Source organism: Saimiri boliviensis, chromosome 3 (genome assembly GCF_048565385.1).
Source record: "Saimiri boliviensis isolate mSaiBol1 chromosome 3, mSaiBol1.pri, whole genome shotgun sequence".
Classification (NCBI taxonomy): Eukaryota; Metazoa; Chordata; class Mammalia; order Primates; family Cebidae; genus Saimiri; species Saimiri boliviensis.
In genome coordinates this window covers 20,911,716-20,932,152 of record NC_133451.1, presented here as the reverse complement: position 1 = coordinate 20,932,152, position 20,437 = coordinate 20,911,716, and the positions used below count along the sequence as shown (strand labels likewise).

Below are 20,437 nucleotides of genomic sequence, written 5' to 3'. Positions count from 1 at the left end.
TGGTTAAGAAAGGAGAAAAACAAGGATGAGGCCAGCTTGAGCCCCAGAAAACAGAGCTTCAGCTCTGGTCTCCAAAGAAGGCTGTGAGATAAGGCCCATAATAGTGTCTAACGGGACCCAGGATTCTGGGCTTTGAGTTAGTGCTCCACAAGGATTTTGAATGTATTCATATGCAGTGCCGGGCAAAATGGAAGTTAATTTGTTTTTCTACATCATGAAGATCTGTCTGCACAAGGTTTTCTTACGTTTGGTAAATCACAGTCTGGTGTTAGTTGTTCTCTTTTTCTGTTTCTCCAAGTATTCCTGAGATAAACCTGCCCTTATTTACCTTCGACTCTGAGGATATGTAGTCTTTTTATACCTTTCTGTGACAGTTCTAGTAATGATTCCCTCCTCTGAGAGGTGGATGGAAACATGGGAAGCATTTAGAATTGGCAGCATTTTCTTTGGTGGATCATAAAGAGTCATTTGGTTTATTGAGATGAGGATGAGAACACGGAATTTCCCAGTAGATACTGCAGACATTTTCATTAGGATTCAATTTCAAAGAATGCTGTTGGCATAGTTATATTTCAGGAGACGAAAATCTCTTCCTCTCTTGAGGAACAGGGATCTGATTTTCCTCCTGCTGATACTAATTTAGGCCATGTGTGATCAGAACCTTCCTGATTATTCACAAAGTTTCAATCTTAGAGACAAGAAGATAATAAGAGGAAAAATACAAGATATACCCTGAGTAGGGACCTAAAAGGAAGAACTTTTAGAGGAAGCATTGGAATTATGAGTGGCCAGAAAAGTGGTTAGAAGGTAGTGCCCCTACCAGCATGCCGCAGGTGAGCGGAGAGGACAAGTGCTAGGGACACTGCTCACGAGTTCAAGACTCGATTGGATCATAGTTCTCACCTGAATTTCACGCAGGTCCTTGTTATTCATCCTCCGGGCTTCTTGTAAATGGGAACTCTAATTATCTGCATCTATTTTGCCAAGCAGACAGTAACTTTAGGAGAGAGAAGGGCCATCAATGGCTGTTCAGAGAGGACGGTCTTCAATGCCTCCAAGACAAAAGGATCAAAAAGGAATCCAGACACATAGTGCAGTGTTGGAGAGAGGCATCCGCACCTGAAGGCTGAGCATGCCACAACTGAGTCAGTGGGGACTGGGCACCTCTGGTAATGCGTCTTTCCATTGCCTGAATAGTTCCAGGAGGTCAGCACTCCGCAAGCATCCTCCTCATCCACTACCATTCCTCTACGATTAGCATGCCGATCAGTCTCAATCACTTTCTCAGTAAAGCTTACAAAACATTGTATGTTCACTGTGTGAACATAGTGATGTTGTGTCCGTATCTATGCCTGGTGCCTTGAGGTGTAGCAGAAATGATAACCCAGAAACAGAAGACTCATTCATTCTTTTACTCAGACTTTTATTGAGTGTATATTTTATTTTAGGCTCTGAGGCTGGTATTAGATATTCATTTTAAATAAGCCAAATGCGATTTCAGTCCTCCTAGAAACTTACAAAGGGGTGTGTGTGTGTGTGTGTGTGTCTATATTGGGAGATGACCACTAAATAATTTGATACACAAAAGATATTTATTTACAATTTGTGATAAATCATGGGTAAAAGTGGAAGAAAGTGCGCGATGGAGAAAAAAATTGGAGTGAAAGGATGGGTGCCTCTCTCTAGACTGGGCTATTGGGGATTCTGCATTCATTTAACTTGTTTACTTGTTAAAATGTGGACATCATGTTTTTTATCTCTAGTATAATTTTGTCTACTACTATTCATTATCAGAAAATGACCTTTTCTCCCAAACATGGTTTATACTAAATTCTGACATTCTAAAATCATTGCATTTGGGTTGGTTACCAAAAACAATCATCACTATGTTTTACTTTTATCATCTGCTTAGTTATTGATCCATGATGATGTGCCATTAGCTAAATTTCTATTAATTAAAAAAATTACGTTCTCATGCTCACCTAGCTTCACAAATTGTCTCATTATCATTATTCTTTTGATGATAGAATAATCATCAACTTTAATTCATCAGACAGATGGATCATGCTGAATTGTTCTAAGATCTAACATATAATAATGTCCAAATTACTAAGCGCTTTTTCACATACCATCACACTTAGTTCTCACGTCACCCCAGAGATGCCTTTCTACTCCCACATTACAGATGAGAAAACTAATGGTAAAAGAAGTTAAACTTCAGTTCAAAGTTATACCTATATCACTGGCAAACATAAACACCCAACTCTTCTGTCTTTAGAGACAGTATGGATTTCCCTGTTGGCCTAGCTTTCTCTACTCATACTGGTTTGCTTTTGGGCCCCAGCAATGTTCTGCTTCCACACATTGGTTATTCTTACCTTGATATATTTTTGAACTTTTTTTTATTGGACTTAGTCCTATATATCCACTTACTTGGTATTTCTCGATAATCAATCACCTGCTCAGTGGAGCTAGCTGCATTAGTAAGATACTTCCACTTTGCTTGCCTCAGTCTTTCCTTCCGGAAAGTGAGAATTTGGTAGCATCTTTCTAAAATAAGTATTCAGTGAGGTAATACATAACACATAATTATATATATATATATATATATATATGTATATATATGTGTGTGTGTGTGTGTGTGTGTGTGTGTGTGTATTTAGAATGCTTGCCACATAAGTGTTCAGCAAATAATAGTTATTAATCTCATCTCTCAATACAAGAAATAAGACCATTATTTCTTTTCAAACATGGCTTTGTAATGTCTACATAGTGTAAAAAGTGCAATTATGCAAAAAGGAATGCTCCATATTAGGGGTTATTGCCTGTTCACTGCAGATCTTCCACTATTCAAGCATCACCAAAATGTCCTAGCTGGTAAGCACAGAAATTGGACAAAAAGGCACTGAAATCAGATAAAAGGGATCTCGTAGTTAGCAAAAGCACCACACTCCACTTGCCAACATCCACTTCAGAACTCCTCTTTGGAAAGTTTTCTCAGTCCCTGATTCAGTTGTGTAAATGAACTTCCCCTCTGAGTAGTTTTAAATGGGAGACTGGATCTGGACAGTTGAACTGGCCCCATCATAAAATGCTGGTTTCAGTAACTATGTCCCTGCAAGAAAGCTACTGGCAAGAATCACTGCCCTCCCTTTTCCAGCCCTCCCTTCTCCAATGAAAGGAATGACATCAGTATCCTTCCTTCTTCCTTATCCTGTCTTCAGTTTTTGACCTTTTTATTAGTTATTTAAACATCTCCACAAGCAAAGCCAGAGAATTCTTGAATGTCTATGCTTTAGAAACACCAGCCAAAATTGTGAAGGCAGCCCAAATTGGAACAACTGACTAAAATGAGATCCTTGAAACAGCAGATGCAATTTATGACATACTTTCTTTTGTCATAGGAATGCAAGAGGGACTGCAGAATGTAGTGAAAAAAAAAAAACACAAAAAAACAAACAACAACCACAAAATCTGTGAACTTGGTGAGTTTTGAAGTTGCATGTTAGTTTTGTCAATGATCAGATTTGTGATCTCAGATAACTGCTCTAAACCTGGGTATCCTCCCTTGTCAAATGGAAAGAAAATCTGCTACATTGTAGGTAGTTGTCAGACATAGTAAAAAGTGCCAATTACAGAACCTGAAATATGATAGGTGCTCAAAACGGTAGCTCTTATTATTATCTGGAAATACCAAGTATACACAATGACAGCCTGCAAAATAAAACAGTGTTAACTTTCAGAGAGCAATCTTAAATATAAGAACAAGAAATTTTTTGTTAATCCTTGTAGAAAAGTGACTAATGATCTCCTTATTCCCAATACTATCAGTAAGTTATTTTAGGTCTTGGCGTCCTTGACATCTTGTTACCTCTTATAACTAAGCCTCTGCCTTCTTAGAAAATTCTCTTTGCCTGGTTTCTGTGGCACAGGGATAGCCAGACTTCGGATAAAATTCATTCAAAAATTGGCTCCAATCCTGTGCCTAGTCCCAGTTCTTCAGCGGGGCAGACTAACATAATTATTTTCCATGGCGGAGCAATAGGTTTAGTGGGATGGAATTTAAAATGGCTTCTTCCCTTCGCCTTGGAGTTTTTTTGGGACTTTTTCAGTTTAGTGCCTTATCATTGATGTAATGTAATTTTCACTATGTTGTACTTTTTTGTGATTGTGCATAATAAATGGGATGCCTACTTTTTCCCAGCTACCTCACAGTGATACAACCCTACATTTCTCACCAACCGACATTTTTTGAAGATCGGATTTTTGTATCTTCTTCACGATGGTAAGCCAAGGTTAGTATTTGTATTGTGCAGTATTCTAGAGTAGAATCCTTCCTCGTTCTGTACAGAGGAGTGGTATAAGTTCATGATTAGCAGCATAAGTTCTAGAGCCAGATTACCCAGGTCTGAATGCCGGCTCTACCAATGTGTGCCTTAATAATGGTGTTCCTTAATTTTCTCATCTGTTAAATGAGTATAATAACAGTATGACCTCATTGACTTATTGTGAAAATTAAACTAGTTAAGTAATATAGTGTTTTAAAATTGTTCAATGTACAGAAAAATGCCTATTAAATACAATGTATTATGGACATACACTTGCCCTGAACACTGTTTTCTGTATAATGGTGTATTAGTCAATTCTCACACTGCTATAAAGAACTATGTGAGACTGACTAATATATGCAGAAAATAGGTTTAATTGACTCACAATTCCACAGGCTATATAGGAAGTATGGCTGGGAAATCTCAGGAAACTTACAATCATGGTGGAAGAGTGAAGGGGAAAGAAGCACCTTCTTCACATGGTGGCAAGAAAGAGAGAGAGTGAAAGAGGAAGTATGATATACTTTTAAACCATCAGATCTTATGAGAACTCACTCACTGTCATGAGAATAACAGGGGGAGTTCCACCTCCATGATCCATTGACCTCCCACCAGGTCCCTCCTCCCATTTCACCTGAGATTTGGGTGGGGACACAAATTTGAACCATATCTACTGGTGACATTTTTATCTATTTCTCCAACCCAGTGTTTCTCTGGAACTCCAGGGTAATTACCACTTCACAGCTGAATATATTCATTTCATAGGCAAATGAGAAGATGTCATTTCCTTCTTGAAATGCGTTTATCTGTGATCTCCATGGTTCAGGGAAGGTACCATCATCCAAGCAGCTTCTCAGCCAGAACTCAGACATCATTCTGACTCCCTCATTACATTTACTAGTCATTATATCTTGTCTTCTTATCTTTCTAGTGTGTCTTTTTTAAACTCCCCATTGCCTCTACCTTACTTAGTTCAAGACATCAGACTTTATTGTTTGGTCACATACCTTTGGAAGTGACTCCATCTGTTTGCCATGTTACCTGATTCTATTCTTTTCTCTTCATGACTGCCAGAGTGATGAATCTAAAGGCATAATCTAAACCTACTATTCCTTGGACTGAAAGTTTTGAGTGGTCTGCTAATGTCTCCGATGAAAACTTAAGCCCAAAGCTTGGGTGTAAGACTGCCACAGTCTGGCCACAACTCAACTCTCCTGCCACAGAACTTGCCCTCCAGAACAGGGAACTACTTGCAGTTCTCTGCACCTTAAGCTTTCTTAATCTCTGGTACTTTGCATATATGGTCTATTTTACAGACAATGTTTCTCTTCTTTCTTCCTTCTCAAGTGGTTGATTCATGCTTGTCCATTAGGCTTTGGAACTGACATTAGGTTTATCTATGAAAGCTTCACTAATACCCACGATTGTATTGAGGGCTTTTCTTATGTGTTCCCACAGCACAGGAATCAGTCCTTTGTGGCATTTGCAATATAGTACAGTGGGTAGCATATTGATGATGATGCTAGACTAGCTTGTTTGAATCTTGGCTTTGTCACTTAGTAGCTAAAGAAGCCTTAACTTAAGATTTAAGTTCGTTAATCTCTCTGTGCCTCACGGTGATATTAATAGTCCTCAGAGTAGATGGAGAAAATGGTCACAAATTGTTGCCTTCTCTGTATCTACCTTGCCTAAGGTCTTTCAGACTGTTATAACAAAACACCACGCATTGAGTAGCTTAGAAATAACAGAAATTTAATTCTCATAGTTCTGGAAATTGAAAAGTCCAAGATCAAGGTGGCAGCAGATTCAGTGTCTGGCGAAGCTCAACTTTCTAGCTCAAAGTTGGTTCCCTCTTGCTGTAGGAGGGATGAGCTAGTTCCCTGGTCTTTTTTTTTTATAAGGGCATTAATTCCATTTATGAAGTCAGAACACTTATTACCATATAACCTCACAAAAGACCTCCTTCAAACACCATTACCTTGGGGGTTGGGATTTCAACATATGAATTTGGGGATACAGAAACACTCAAACTATATAGCATATCCCTTTGCAATTTGCCATTGTAATTTTCCCCATCAAAGTTAAACTCTTTCTTCCTCCATTGAATCTGGGCTGGCCTTGCCACTTGCTCTGGTCAGCAGGACAGCAGCAAATGTGTCTCAAGCAGAGGCTTGGCAAGTGCTGTAGAATGGCACCAACTCCCTCTTGCTGCTCTTGAGTACCCTGAAGCTACCATCACATGAAGAAGTACAGGCTAGTCATCTGGATGGTGATGAAGACATAGTCCAGTTGTACCCATTACTCCAATTGCTTGCATGACATGTAAGACGACCATATCACAGCCAGCTGACCACAGATGCATGAGTGAGCCCAGCTAAACACAGCCTACATTGGCAGACCATCGAATTGTGAGGCAAATAAATAACTATGTTAAGCCATTCTGTTTCGGGGAGGTTTCTTATAGCAAAAACTAACATATGACTCATGGATCATGAATATTGGATAAGTTAACACATACAAAATGCATAGTGTGTGCTATATAAGTATTTATTTTTCTTTCTAAAGTTGCTTATTTCCTTGTGCAAATCTACCACTACAATGCTGGCTCCTTGAAGGAAGGGACTCTCCTTTCCCCTGTTATTTCCTCCCTATGCAGTGCCTGGCTTGACACATGTTGAATGAATGATTCAAGATTCTTAGGTACTTATCAAAAATAAACAAAGGAAATAAAATGTAAATGACTTCTCATATCAGATGACCTTGTTATCCAGTGGTCCATGATCCTATTTCTTTATCCCCACTCTCCTCACCACCACCATGCCAGAATTCTTACTGACAACTTGAAACCTAAAGAGGCAATAACCAGATCTATCCATGTGAGTAGAACTGATAAAAAAGTGAGACAAGGTTGTCTCACTAAAGTGCAGTGAGTTGATTGTGATTGGGTCCTTAAAACTGAGTCTGCTTCCATGAGTAGGGATGTATCTATCATTGCACATTCCCCAACTCTCCCTAAATCCCAAATGTGCATCTTCTGTAAGCATTAATTCTTCCAACATCGTTAGGTTTTTCTCTCTTTGATACCATTTTTTAACATCAGCTATCTAAAAGATTCTGGACTTTAAAAAATCTAATGGCATTGAGACTTTAAGGATCTCTGTCTTCCTTTTCCTTTCTTTTGTTTATTTGTTGATGGCTGTTAACTAACACCTGAATTTGAGTGTCAAGTTCTTCAACTATTTTGATGCGTATATGCAGCAGTTTTGCTATTCAAGTTCTAGAGACTGTTAGACTGAGTTTTGGATTTTTCAGGTCCAGACCGTGGCATTTTTGTTGGTTTGTATTTTACCTTACTTTGAAGAAATAAGTTCTCAGTCTCCCTAGAATGCTTCTAATTTGTATAAAGAGTTTTAATTTTACTAATGAATTTTAAAACAAAACAAATTAAACATTAATTCCCCAAAGTATCAACTTAATGAATAAATCTTAAATATACTGAGATGATTAACTTCCTTATCAGCAATATAATATAGTGCTTTGAGCCACACATACATCAGAAATACATATTTCTTCGGTTTCTAAAGACTTGATGTCTTTGAATTAGATATTGGAAGAAAACAAGTCATTTAGAATAGTTTTCAGTTATGTTCAACTTTTGGTTTAAAAAAATACTCTAGGCACAGTGCAGTGGCTCACAACTGTAATCCCAGCAACTTCAGAGGCCAAGGTGGGTGGACTACCTGAGGTCAGGAGTTCAAGAGCAGCCTGGCCAACATGGAAAAACCCTGTCTCTATTAAAAACATAAAAAATTAGCTGGGGGTGGTAGCAGGTTCCTGTAATCTCAGCTACTCTAGAGGCTGAGGCAGGAGAATCGCTTGAACCTGGGAGGCAGAGGTTGCAGTGAATGGAGACCACACCATTGCACTCCAGCCAGGGCAACAAGAGCAAATATTCGTCTCAAAAAATAACAACAAAAAGGAATATTCTAGGAACAGATTCATTTAGTTATAAGAAAATCTCTTTTGGACAGTTTATTCAAATTGTTAGCAAATGAACTAGCAAATTCTTACTTTTCAAGGACTGATTTTTAGTCTTCATGCAGTAAAATGAGCAATTAAAGAAAATACAAGGATAAAAGGTATAAAGTGATTTGGAATTTAATGAATCTATCTACCAATTAGAACATGTTCAAGTGTAGAACCTGGAGATATGAAATTTAAGTAAAACCTTTTCAGCATTAACCTCATTAATGACATTTAAGTTTTTGGTGCGCTCTGTGGTTAAACTAAATCCCTATTCTGAAGTGAATCCTCTAATCACCTCTCCTGCTACATACAGAATGTAGCCAGTGGATTTCCTGAAGTCCACAGGTCAGGGGTCATTGCAGTGAAGTAAAATAATAACTACATTTGTAACATGGACTTACCTGCAAGACAGAATTGCAAGACAAACCTGAATTTTAATGCTTACAGACTTACAGTTCATTTGGCAGCATTTCAGCTTTTATCAACTTGGCCAACCTCATAGATGCAAGTGATGAAAGATGTCAGATGATGGAGGTTTGTGACCCGGTTGCATCCCACGTGTCTTGTACAAATAAGTCTCTTAATATTAATGGGCTTGAGTTTCTTCCTCTGCAAAATGGGAATAATAAAATTTTAGTTTTCAACTTTTCAAGTTGCCAAGATCAGATAAAGAACTGAACATAAAAATCCCATAGGAAGGTCGGAATTAACTTTGCAGCTCTAAAATGTTTACCTGATTTTTGTTACATTATGGCATATTAATATTTCCTTTAATGTTAGGATCTCAAAGCAGATTATTTTACCTGATTATTATAATACAAGAGATTAAGAATCACAGAGAAATTTACAAGTGTAGTCAGATGATCAAGGTTAGGGATATTTGCTGTTTGAAACCTAATGAGATAATAAGTAATTATATCCATGTGAGTAGAGCTGACATAAAAGGGAAGCTGGATTGTCTCACTACGGTAAAGTGCAGTACATTGTGATGGTAACAATAACCTCTTCTCTTGCTCAGGGAGTTGTGCATGGCTCCAAGGGAGCCTAGGGTAAACAAGTAAACAAATACAAAACTATGTCCAGTGTCCTGTCGAGCAGAACTTCCTTCCCTCTTTCCCTCCCTTCCTCACTCCCTCCCTCCCTTACTCCCTTCCTTCCTTCCTTCCTTCCTTTCCTTCTTCTTTCTTTCCTCTCTCTCTTTTTCTTTCTTGGCAGGGTTTTTCACTCTGTTACCCAGGCTGGAGTGCGGTGGTGTCATCACGGCTCACTGCAGCCTCGACCTTCTAGTCTCAGGTGATCCTCCTCTTTCAGCCTCTTGAGTAGCTGGAAGCCACTACCCACAGGTGTGAGACATTATGCCTGACCATTTTTTAAAAATTATTTGTAGACATGGAGGTTACTATGTTGACCAGACTGGTCTCAAAGTCCTGGGCTCAAGCAGTCCTCCTGCCTCAGCCTCCTAAACTGTTGAGATTACAGGCATGAGTCACCATGCCCAGCCTTCTCACATTTTAATATGCATTACTGAAACCAACTGAGGATGTTCTTAAAATGATGACAGTGATTCAGGAGGCCTGAGGTGGGGCCCCAGATTCCGAACGCCTTACAAGCTCACAGGTGATGCAGATGTTGGTGGATTTCGGACCACACTTTCTTGCCTCAGTGTAGAGTAATGATTTCTCAAAGTATGATCTTAGGTTATGTGTTAGTCTGCTTGGGCTACCACAACAAAATACTACAGGCTATATGATTTAAATAACAGAAGTTTACCTTCCCACAGTTCTACAGGCTGGAAGTCCAAGGTCAAGGTGTCAGTAGCATTCTACTTACACGGAGGGCTCTCTTCCTGGCTTGTAGACAGCTGCTGTGTCCTCACATGGCCTTTCTTCTGAGTGATATCTCTTTCCCTCTCCCTCTAGGACCACCTCTTCCTCTAAGATTAGGCCTCCTATCTAAACTATGGACTTTAGTTAAAAACAATGTATCATTGGCTCGGTTGTAAAAATATACCACACTAATAGCAGATGTTAATAATGGGGAAAACTGGGGGAGGGGGTTACTGGAGAGAGGGACATGAGAACTCTGTATGCTCATTTTTTTGAAAACCAAAAGCTGCTCTAAAAGTCTATTATTTAAAAAATAAATTATATTCTAAAACCTCCCCACCAAACTCAGTGAATCCATTCACAGGCTGGAGCAGTTTTTAATCTAACTGTTCAGGTGATTCTTATGTATGTTGAAGTCTGAGAACCGTCAAGAAGCAATTGAAAGCTCTAGTGTTTTAATCAGATGAATGTGAGTTCAAATCTCAGCTGCACCTCTTCACAGCTGGCTGTCCTTGGGCTACTTAACCTCTCTGAATCTCAGACTCATTTTAAAATCAGGGTAAAAATAAGTATATATGATGATTTTTCTTAGTCCTAAGTCATACAATGACATAGAGTTTTTAACACAGTGCATAGGTGCATAGTGTGAGTGTTCAGGCATTATGAAATATTAGAAGTTTTACTGTTACTGCCTAAGTTCTGATGAGCCAGGAAGAATTGTGCCAAAATGTCAGGCGCTTTCAGAAAAGACCAAGCAATAATGGTAATAGGCAATAAAAAAATCAGGAACTAATAACAGTAGTCATAGATGCTTCTGCAACATTCCCTAGTTCATGTATAGCTTTCACTTTCATTTCCTGACTTAATCCTGACAATGACCTTGTGAAGGGAGATTCCCCTTTCTACAGATTAGGAACTGAAGCTTAGGATTGATCAGTGACTTTCTGGAGGACATAGAACTAGGAAATGTCGGAGTCTAGAGCAGCACAATTCTAGTCCAGGGTGACAATACAGTGTAGTAATCAAATTTGGGAATTCTTGAGTCAAACTGATACTGATTACTATTATAAAACTGGCAAACCAGTTTACTTCTTGGAGCCTTAATTTCTTCCCTAGTTAAATAGGGATAACAGTGCTTATCTCCCAGTGCTTTGAAAAAATTAAATGAAGTAATATTCATAAAGTCTGAGATTCATAGCTGGCACATGGTGAGTTTCTTATTTCTGCACCCAATTTTTAATATGGTTCCTTAAGGGAAAAATACACATCCTTGCTATACAGAGAGTAATCTAGGGTTAGTCAGAGAAGGTGGAAATCTTTGTGCATGTGTCTTGGGGTTGGGAAGAGGGGCTAGGATTGCTACAGCTTCGGAGGGGTAATAAGAAGCTGGCACAGCATGCTGTGGCCTATGAAGTTCTTCTCTATAACTATTTGAAGTATTTAAAGAGCCAATAAGGAAATGGTAAAGCAAGACAGAGTCATTCTGGACTTTCAGTCCCAAATATCAAAAATGATGGTAAATGTGGCAGTAAAAAGATAATTATCCTGTGATGTTTGGCAATGACTAAGAATCCAAGTAAAGAGGTCTGGACTTGGATTTTACAGTAGCTAATATCCCATACAAATTTTTTGGAAACAATATATTACAAACTTCTTCAGCACAGTGTCTATTTTCCATGAATTTGTTGTCTTCTTTATAACTAGTCAAAGGATATACATTTAAAAGGTACAAAATGGGCAGATATTCATTGGATAAGATTTGAGAGGTAGTTTGGTCCAACAAAATGTTCCGCATATTTTGGAGATGAAAAAGTTGTATACTTCCCACACTGTGAGGGAAGGTTGCTTAGACCTGTTGTAGAACCTAGTAGTGTCATTTCTTCATTGAGTTCATCATGACAAAATATGATGATGATGATAATGGTGATAGCTAACTAACACAATGGTAGCTCTGACTCTTACTATGTGCCAGGAACTATCCTAAACACTTTACATATGCTGCCTCATGTAATCTTTCCCAACAGTTAACTGAAGTAGATTCTATTATTTTCTTTCTTTTTTTTTTTTTTAGACAGAATATTGCTCTGTCACCCAGGCTGGAGTGCAATGACATGATCTTAGCTCATGGCAACCTCAGCCTCCCAGGTTCAAGTGATTCTCCTGCCACAGCCTTGAGTAGCTGGGATTACAGGCACACACCACTATACCTGGCTAATTTTTGTATTTTTAGTAGAGACAGGGTTTTACCATGTTGGCCCAGTTGGTCTCGAATTTCTGACCTCAGGTGATCCACCTCAGCCTCCCAAAGTGCTGGGATTACAGAAGTGAGCCACCTTACCTGGCTGACACTACTATTTTCTACATTCTAGAGCAGGCACCCCAAACTACGGCCCCCGCGGGCTGCATGTGGCCCCCTGAGGCTATTTATCCGGCCCCCTGCCGCACTTCAGGAAGGGGCACCTCTTTCATTGGTGGTCAGTGAGAGGAGCACAGTATGTGGCGGCCCTCCAGCGGTCTGAGGGACAGTGAACTGGCCCCTGTGTAAAAAGTTTGGGGACGCCTGTTCTAGAGTGAGAAAACTGAGAGAGGTTACTAGTCCTCAAACACACAGCTTGTTCACAGTTGGAACTGGAATTCCAACCCAGGCTGTGGAATCCAAACCAGCATGCTCAGGTAGCTTTGGAAGTCATCATATAGAAGATAAAATTTGGAGCTGGGCAAGTGTTAGTGATTATCTACAGATTAAAAGTTGTGGGTGGTTTCTGGAAAGAGTGCTAGCTACAGAAATAAAGAAGTAGTTGGCCAGTAAGCTGGAAGTTTGCTTTGAGAAGTCTGCAGAAGAGGAGGAAGAGGCACGTGACAGAATCGAATGATTAAATCTGACAGAATGGACAGAGAGAAGACTTAAGAGGAAACTGGCAAGTGGGAAGAATGCATTGGCTGTAAAAGTATGCAGACAAAATTCAGTAAACGTTTACACTGCACATGATCCCATCCTCTCCTACTCTCTCTCCTGTTACTCTTTTCCTCTCTCAATGTACTTCAGGCCTGTCAGCCTCCTTGCTGCCCTGCAAGCATGCTGTTTTTATGTTAGTTCTTGCTGTTACCTCTGCTTGGAAGTTCTTTTTCCCTTGAGACGCTCACGGCTGGCTCCTCACTGTTATCAGGATTCCATTTAAATGTTGCCTCTTTCCTAAAGCCTTCCTGGGCCCCCTATATAAAGTGATCTTCCTGGCCTATCACTTCTGATTCCTTGATTTATGGTCAGTTTCTCTGCCCTCTAGACAGTCAGCCCATAACTGAGGGTCTTTGCTGTATTCACTGTGGTATCCCAGTGCCTATAATTGTGCCTTGTACATAGTAGTTGGCAGATGTTTGCCGAATTAAAAAAAATGTTCAGTGAAGACCAACTATGTGCAAGGAACCTTGCTAATTGCTTTGTCAATACAATATTATTCTCAGCTCCAAAAATCAGAGGTGCCTATCTTCACACAATGATTGCGATGTGCCAGCCACGACCCTAAGCCCTTTGCATCCATTGATTTTCTTAAATCCTCACAACAAACCAATAATGTAGGTACCTGTTATAGCTGATATTTGTACCAAGCCACAATTTACAACGTAGTGGAACTAGGATTTGAACCCAGGCAACAGAGGTGTCAGCATCTGCCTCTTTAACAATGAACTGAGAGTACAAGACTCACAAGAAATATACAAATACATGCTATAAGGGCTCAAAGGACTAAATAAATCACTCGTGGGCTTGGAGGTGGGGAGAAGGGCAATAAGGTGTCAGTGAAGACATACTTAGAGAAAGGCGCAAGATTTCACTCATTGACAGTGTGAATAAATAATCCAAAAGCCACAGGGAGGGCAAATAGTTTCACAAACACTTAGAAATGGCTTCCACCCAAGTCATGGCCAGCTGACCTTGCAGCTGAGAGTGAGAGGAAATTTTAATTCAGTTTGCCTGGAGAACGGGTCAACTTGACCTTTCTTCTCAAAAGAGAGGCTTCATGCACTTGACTCTTGGGGACACAGAAGTCTGCATTTTAATTCTGACTTCTCAAACAGTAACCATGGCCACAAGTGGTCTACTGGATTCTCTTCACCTTCCCAACTGTTCCCGGCCTCACTTTGCTTCAGAGGGCAAATGACCCTGGGGGTGGTGAGCGACACCTCCTGGTTGACCTGCCTGGGAGATCTCAAATGAACCCCCCACATGGATGCCCCCCAGTCTACACCACCCCCTCTCTCCAAGGTAGTATTCTTCACCTCAGCCCTGCGATGCTCACCCGGAGTCTAGACCCAGTATTTCCCCACACTCAGCTGAGTCGCATGCTGGTTCTAGCGTCCAAGGGGAAAGTTTCCCGTCTAGGAGTTCATGGCGCTCTGCCCGGTTCCGGAGAAGGGCATCTCCTTGCGCTTCCCCTCTGGTGTCCTTCGAACTCAGCCTAAGTTTGCGCAGCAGTATTTCCAGTCTAGCTGCCGGAGTTGGAGCCCCTGGGAGACCCAGCCGCGCGTTCCTGGCGAGGGAGCCGCGCCTCGGAGCCCCTCCCCAGAGCAGGCGCTGCTCGCAGTGCGAAGGGGTCCCAGAGGCGCCCGCTGAGAGCCGCCGGCAACTCCCGGGGGTGCCCTGCCCAGCCCGAAGTCACCTCAGGGCTCTTTCGGGTCCGTCTGCTCTGTAGCCAGAGGCACCGCGCCACCCTCTGCGCTTTCCCCTTCTCGCCCCCACCCCCGGCCGGTGACTCGGCAGCAGGTGGCAGAGGCGGCGCCGACGCGGGCGAGGGGCGCGGGGGGGGGGTGGTTCCCGTACGCGAGCCGCCCGTGCTGCGAGCCCGCTTCCAGCCGCCCGCGCCGAGCAGCCCGCGCCTCGGCCGCCCCCGCCGTCCCGCGCGCCCCCGCCGCCGAGAGCCGCGCAGCGCCCCCGGCGCCCCCCGCCGGCCTCCGCCCGCACCTGCAGCCGGCTCCGCGCGCCCTGCCCGCCGCCGCCGAAGCTCTCGCTCCCAGCGCCACGGACGCCCCCGGGCCGAGCGGCGGTGCGCTCCCGTGCAGACCCGTCTGCAGACGCCCCTGGCCGGTGCACTCCCGAGCCTCGCTCCTGCACCCCGCGTCCCCAGACATGAATGTGAGGAGGGTGGAAAGCATTTCGGCTCAGCTGGAGGAGGCCAGCTCCACGGGAGGTAGGATGCGACGAGCACGCGAGCGGGCGCCCGCTTCCGCCTTCCTTCCCTCGCGAGCCGAGACGGCGGCCCCTTCCCTTCCTCGGCTGGGGACGCTTGTTGCCTTCGCTGCATGAGACGTAGTCACCTGGCGAGACCGGGAAGGGGAGGTGGGAGCGGCGGGAACGGTGTGCAGGGGAGAGGGGGGTGCATGCAAGATCCAGGTCGCGGAAGAAAAGATGTTTGAAGTGTGTTTGAAACTCGCCGGTGGCAGGGTCCCCTGCGATCCTGTGCGTACTTTTGCCTTCTCTGAAAATTTCCGAGGTTGTTTATGCATCTGCCAGATGACTCCAGACCGCACGCTTCCTTCCCCTCACACCTGGGGATTAAGGAGCTGAAATAGTATTGATCTCTCCTTCCACTTTTCCTTTATGCCCCCCAGCTTTGCTTCGTTACAACTGTATTTTTGCCCCCTGGTAATATACGGGCGGAATCTTGCCCATGTCAGATTCTTCAGCAGGAGCGTAATGTCTTGTTTTATGGCTAGCTTCAGTTTAGTGTGTTCAGAGAAAAATGGTCTTCAGTGACACTTGGAAATAATTTATATACATAGTACAGCCTTGGAAGGGTACCGGACACTGTTTTAGGAGCTTGGCTTTCAGAGAAAGGCGCGTTCTGCGAAAGCAGGGAGAAATGTTTTGCTGTTTGTGGGATCCGTAGAGAAATAGGGGACGATGCCCTCCCACAAAGCGTCTTGGGTTGCACTGATTTGTTATTAGTTGATTTTGATGTGTGCAGAGTACCTTACATGAGCCAGAAATAGAATGGAGGTGATTGTGGGGAACACAGGAGTGATAAAGGGCTGGACCTCTCCCGGATTACATAAGCTTTGGGGTCACATATGGCTGTGGCATAGTTTGGGTTTAGAGGATGAAAAACTTGGACTTGAGGGCTGGAAAGTTGCAAGGAAAGGTGTTTCCACATGCTGCGTTCTTTAGTACCCCGGGAAATGGAGTCACCTCAACAACTTGAGTCATTCAAATTTATGGCCATAAGGAATAGAAATGGACACCCTCCCTTTCTTTTATTCACTCCAATGATTAAGATCATTGTAACCAGGAGGACACTAGTCTCACTTGAATATGAAATTGTAAAGAGAACCGTCTTAATCCTTTCAGACTGGAAAAAAGTAATATGAACATCACCCGTAAAGCCCCAAATTGACTTGTAACTGTGTTTAGTTCTGTTTACACTGACGTCTGTAGCTGCGCACTCATTACGAGCCAGGCATATGTAGGATATCTCTTGTGAGGAATACTTAATCTTTAAGAGATCAGCTGTTTCCTGAGTGGCGTGTTTCATGTAGAGAGCTGAGCAGTTATTGGGTGTTGAATTGAGTTCATAGGGTCTCTGTCTTTGCAGTTCTTTAGCGTAAGCATAGGGTAAAGAGCTAGCTGTCTTACTAGAGACTCACTCATGCACATGGCAGCCCAGGGAACTCAAGGCTGGACAGACTACAGGAATGTCGTCTCGGGAACTGGACGACTTACATTGCTTGGCTCCTCCGTGATCACCACTTCTTGATCAACCGGATGGGGATTGAATCAGCATGTGCAGTCTATTCACAGGGACTTAGGTGGCTATAATCACTACAAATGAGAAATGAAGATGAAGTCACACCTGGGGAGTACGATACATTTAACATAATTTTAAAAAAGCGTACCTTTTAGTGCTATCTCCCGAATCAGCATGCGTTCACTGCTTATTTGGAGAACAGAAATATGTTGATTTATACCTTGGCTAAGGTGAGATCGAAGTGATGAGTTTTCTGGCTGAGAACTGATTTGACACCTGTTTCTTGAATTGTATTCATAAATTTTTAATTAGTTGTCACATGATGGGAATAATAAAAATAATTTGGATTATCTTTTTTATTTTTGTTGATATTGCTTCAAAGTTAATATTAGAGAATGATCGCCAAATACGTAGTCATATTATTTTCACCAAACATATGCATAAGTACTTTGCCTCCTTGTGATCAGATATAGGGTGGTCTTTACTAATCCTGGGATGAGAAAGGATGATTTTTAAAGACTTAAATTCTACCCTCCATTTTTGTTTTAATATAATAGCCCCTGATCTCCTGTTCTCTTTTCAATAAGCAGGCTATTTATATAGCTTCCAAACGATCTTGTACTATGATAGAGTTTTTCCTTGAATATATAACTCTGGGGTGGAGGTTCATAAGATGATTTAGCCAGAATCTAAGAAAAATTTAACTGGAAGATCCAACTGAGAGGAATGTATGAAGATGATAGAGAAATCAGGAATTAGAGAAGTGTGTGTGTGTATGTGTGTGTGTGTGTATTTTTTATGACCTAACTTAGAGATATAGAACACTGTGAAAAATGGTTTGCTGAAAGGCAACAGATGAAACTACATGAATGCAAAGTAGAAGGAAAATGTTGGAAATGACAGAATAGAGTTGAGTTGCATTGCTGAAACTTTATAATAATTGAGTTTAAAGAGTTCAGTCTGTGCTCCCTTCTTAACAAGTAAAAGCACTTAATATGCTAACTGATCAGCACCACCTGTAAATCACTGTAATTGACACTGTTAATGCCAGAGAGGACAGAACACAGGTGAGTTTTAGGTAAGTACTTAAAAGCAGAGTAGGTTTCTTGCAAATTAAAGTGCTTACTTCTGCTCTGCCAGCTTCCATGTTAAACCCAAAGCCTGACCAAAATACATTTTTCATTTCATTGTCTAATCCCATTATTTTGCACTCCTGCTATAAAATCATACGTGATCCTAACAGTGGAGAGACAGAGGGAAATGATAATTCAGCTCCGTGTTTGAAAGAATCAGAAATAAGGTCAGAGGGAAAAAAAAAAAAAAAAACCTATAAAATTATTCATTGGTGTCCTTAATTTGTGCCATCTAACTCAGGGATGGCAGATGTTATGTGATGTAATCTACAACTAAAAGTGAGTCGGAAAATATATGTTTCAATAGTAGAATAAAAAAATCTCTTCAATTTTGAATTGTCATTTGATGGATGTATCATGACTTTGGCTTAAGTTTTGTGTTTATTAAAAATAAGGCAAACTCAAATTAGTAATTCCAGAAGGGTAATATTGAAAAATCAATTTATTCCGAACCCATGAAAAGCTTTTCATCATACAACCATTATTTTATTTTCTTTATGTCATAATAATGTAAGGGGTGTACTAAACATGATAGAATAAAGTGCCGAAATTCAGCTACCCTTTCTCCCCTGGACCCCTGTGCATAATTTTCTGGCCTGAAGCTTATGCCATCTCGTAACATAGAGCTATGGATGGTTTGTAAATTAATGAGCCATGCAATATAAAATATGTGTGCAAGATGTCTGCAGAAATGTAGACCAGATAGTGGTTGTTTTGAAGATATATTTCTGGGCTTAAATTATTAAGCCCTTCTTACTATTTTTTGTCCTTTTATTTATTTTTCATGTTCTCACTTTTTTCAGAACATGTGAATAATATTACTTTTCAATAATACATAGCAGAATGTGTTTTTATACTTAATAGCTTCACTTTTTAGGGATTATTTCAAGTAGATTAACGTGTGAGGTGGGGAAGGGGTTGTGGGGAGTTGAGTGTTTTATTTGTTAAAGGGACCTTTGCAAGTCTGAAAAATCTTTTAAAATTATGTAACTGCATCTATTATTATAAGTTAATTCACCCTTGGGCATTGAATTACCCATTTGCTTTCCAAAAGTATTCTTTTGGTGAAAGGCCCTAAGAGCCTTTTCTCAATTCATATCCTCCTGAACTCACTGGGATGTTTCATGCTGTTTACCAACGTTTCTTGGAAGACTGTGAACTCTGTGAGAGCAGAGGGATTCTGTCCTGTCCACCACTTTATCCCCAGTATTGAGCATGAAGTCTGACTTGCAATATTTGCTCAACAACAGATATTCAATGAATGTCGAATTGAAGCTTTCCTCCCTTGCTTTCTATGGCACTGAATTATTTTACTGCCTCTGATTTCTCTTAGATCTCCTTTTGTGACCCTTATTTCCTCTTTTTGCCCATTTTGTGCAGCCTTTCACATGGTTGTGTTTTATTCTCCATCTATACTCTCTCCGTAATCAAAGTGTGGCTTTGATTCTTATTTCGATGGGGAGTATCTCTTGAGTATATAGTCTACCCCGTTTCTCTTCTGCTGGTCAGACTCATAAAAAAGTCTTACCAGCACCTTAAAGTCATCATGTCAAAAAAAGTCATGATCTATCTTCTAAAAACAATTATTGTGCACATTTTTTGAGGCATGTTGTTAAAAAAAGCAAAAGCATCTCCTTCTCTATGGTATTCTCATCATGACAAATCAGTCACCAAGACTTACTGGTTCTCTTCTGTATTTTATGTCTGTCTCTCCCTTCAAATTCCATTTCCACCACCAAGGTTATGTTCTCAGCATCTCTTCTAGGTCATGATGGTTACATCCTATTTGCACTAACTGCCATTCCACACTCAAAACTAACTAAATTTACTGAAACCTAACTTGAGTCATAGAATTCTCCTGCACAAAATCTCTTAATGCCTTCCCATTACTTATAGAATCAAAAATACAAATTCCTTAGCGTGATTTTCAAGGCTCCTGCAATGCAGTGACAGCTCTCCATCCTAACAAGACTCTTCTATACCTTGATATGGCTAAACTGGACTGTTCCCTGGTCTCTAAACCTATCCTTTTTTTTTTTTTCTTTCCTTTTTTATTTTCTTTTGAGTCAGAGTTTTACTCTGTTGCCCAGGCTGGAGTGCAGTGGTGCCATCATGGTTCACTGCCCCGTTGTACTCCTGACCTCAAGCAATCCTCCCGCCTCAGCCTTCTGAGTAGATGGGACTATAATGAGCTATATCTCCTATTTTAGCCACTGCTTAGAATGAACTTCCTGCCCTCATATTGCCCAGTGAAAATCTATCTGTTAAGACACGTCTTAACTTAATACTACATCTGAAATGTAGTATCCTTCTGTTGCAGCCTTACTGATTTCTCCCTGACTCCTCCCCAAATAATTATTCTTTGAATTTTCATAGGTTGTTTTTTC

The 20,437-nt window shown here is 41.2% G+C and overlaps 1 protein-coding gene across 2 annotated transcripts in view; it reads left to right on the top strand.

The window, feature by feature from the left end:
- Nucleotides 1-15,164: 15,164 nt before the first annotated feature.
- The window catches only part of KCNIP4 (potassium voltage-gated channel interacting protein 4), a 1,209,336-nt gene continuing 1,204,063 nt past the window's right edge, over nucleotides 15,165-20,437 (top strand). For both annotated transcript variants that reach the window (XM_074395954.1, XM_003927475.4), the window contains exon 1: nucleotides 15,165-15,363. In XM_074395954.1, coding sequence (XP_074252055.1) covers nucleotides 15,303-15,363 — 61 coding nt within the window. In that variant the 5' untranslated portion in view covers nucleotides 15,165-15,302. The remainder of the gene's footprint in view (nucleotides 15,364-20,437) is intronic.